Consider the following 2,234-nt stretch of genomic DNA (forward strand, 5'->3'; position numbering starts at 1 on the left):
AAATAGTGAGAACTAATTCCAAGGCCATCGACCAATAGAAATAAGTGGTGATGAAATATCTGAGAATACGTAAAAAGAATTTACATGTTTACATTTAATCTTTGAAGCATCATCAGCTGCCCATGTATACGTAATTTAAACGCTATATTATTTGATCACTAAATATGATAAATTAAATATAAATGAAAGAACATAAATATTTCAAATAATATAATATTTATTTTCTACTTAAAACTTAAAATATTACCAAGTTCATGGATATTCTAACATAATAATATATGACAAAGCTCATAAAATTCCTAACTAAATATGTCATAGATTGCAGTTTTCCTAATCATACACGCAGTGATTCATTTGCTTAGACGAAGTCTTGCATAAATCTCTCACATACTTCAAGCCTTAATAGCTAGGAGTATTTGCACGAGCATATTGACAGATTGGAGAGCTCTTGATCTGCTCATGTCTACCAACATTAGTATTCCTGCTTCGAAAATCATATGTGCTATGAGTTGCAGTTTTCCTGCTCATAAGCTGCATTAATGAGGCTCATATGGATGGATATGGTGTTATGCAACACATCGAAACTCATGTAAAGACATCCACAAGAACATCATGCTGTTTGTCTGTCTCTCTGACAAACATGGTAATTCTTGATTCAACTTTTACAAAAGATCAAGCTTTGGAATATATATGAGCATGGTGAAGTTTTTTTTTCCAGCCCATCCTACAAAGCATCCTCAAGAAGTGGAAAAACATGTTTCATTTTGATCTTTTGCCCATCCAGATGTTTTTTCTTACCTTGGCAATGGCACCACTCTGAGCTGAAGCAATATTATTAGCTTTTCTTGCCATGAAAACCCTCTGATCTTCTTTTTCTTCCTTTATGCTTTGAGCTCTGATCTGCACCTTCGCCTTGTGTTTTTGTTTATCTGATTTCTTCTCTAAACGATGCTTGTTATCATTCTCTTCCTCCTCGTGCTTGAAAACAGCCAATGAATGACTTGGGCCTGAAGAAGCATCAGAAGCCATTGAATCGTCACTATCATCATCTCGATCACCATCATCATCATCATCATCATCGCCATCATGATCCTCATCATCATGAGTACCGTTATCACCATCATCATCATCATCATCATCACCATAAATGGGGGAGCCAATATACATTGTCCACCCAGATTCACTGCTGTGACATTCTTCTGTACCTCCAAACATTTGGGAAGACTCCATTGCTGGAAGCAAGCAAGAAGAAAGAAACTGAAGGATGCTAACCAAAAATAAAACTGGGAACTAATTAATAAATGGCAAACTGGGGATCAGCTGTTTTAATTTAGATCCCTGAGAAACCACTGGTGCTTTTCTGAGCCAAACAGATTTCACCACAAAGAACAGATATACCCATAAAACATTATGAAAGCTGCTACATTGAAAGCACAGTCAGCTTTTCTTTGGCAAGATAAGTATTATATTAAAATAAAAGGTATTACAGACACTAGAAAGAGGGAAAACCAACAAATATACCAAACAAGTTAATATAGAGCAATAAAAGAAAAACAAAGTCCATTTAATACAGCCAGGATAATTCTCACCACACAACCATCTGGAAATCTAAATAACCATAAATTCTCTGATTTTCACTGAGTAGAAGACAGCTAGAAGCTGTCAATGAAGGTGAAATGGACCTTTACACAGGGCAAAAAGACAAAAGTGGTGGGTTGTTTTCTATACCTTCAGGTTTTATATAGAAGATGAGAACGGAACCTTAATAAGGGGAGCTTTAAATGCAAAGACAGATTGGCTCAGTCTACAAAACTAGAGAGAATAAAGGACCCATGTTTTCAACTAAGACATCAAGACCTCATTTACTACCTAATTGATTCAGCTTGGCATCTCTACTTAATTCGTAGTGAGAAAATGAGAGTAAGTAGGCCCTTTTAACTGTGATACAATACAGAGAACCCAACTGGAGTTTAGGCATCTGACATGTCAAGTATCTGTCTGCTACAGCTTTTCTGTCGTCCAATTTTGCTGGTGACTGTTTCCTGAGAAGGCAGGGTCATGTCTTTTGTGCTGGTGGGGTAAGAACAAGGATTTTCTTCCTAAAATGTTTATTTGCTCTTTCACGCGAGGAGAAATTGGCTTAAAACTGCTTGGAATCCGGCTTTTTATGTTCACAATGGTTTAAGAGCTATCTGTGGAGAAAGATTTTCCTTCCTTCTGATGATCTCTTGTTT

The 2,234-nt window shown here is 36.3% G+C and overlaps 1 protein-coding gene across 1 annotated transcript; it reads right to left on the minus strand.

Annotated features, from left to right (window-relative positions):
• Window positions 1–262: 262 nt before the first annotated feature.
• On the minus strand, window positions 263–1,733 carry LOC121245048 (protein SOB FIVE-LIKE 1-like). Its single transcript, XM_041143325.1, has one exon. The coding sequence runs from the start codon at window positions 1,228–1,230 to the stop codon at window positions 760–762; it is 471 nt and encodes a 156-aa protein (XP_040999259.1). The 5' UTR covers window positions 1,231–1,733; the 3' UTR covers window positions 263–759.
• Between the last annotated feature and the right edge of the window lie 501 nt (window positions 1,734–2,234).

Source organism: Juglans microcarpa x Juglans regia, chromosome 8S (genome assembly GCF_004785595.1).
Source record: "Juglans microcarpa x Juglans regia isolate MS1-56 chromosome 8S, Jm3101_v1.0, whole genome shotgun sequence".
NCBI classification, from domain to species: domain Eukaryota; kingdom Viridiplantae; phylum Streptophyta; class Magnoliopsida; order Fagales; family Juglandaceae; genus Juglans; species Juglans microcarpa x Juglans regia.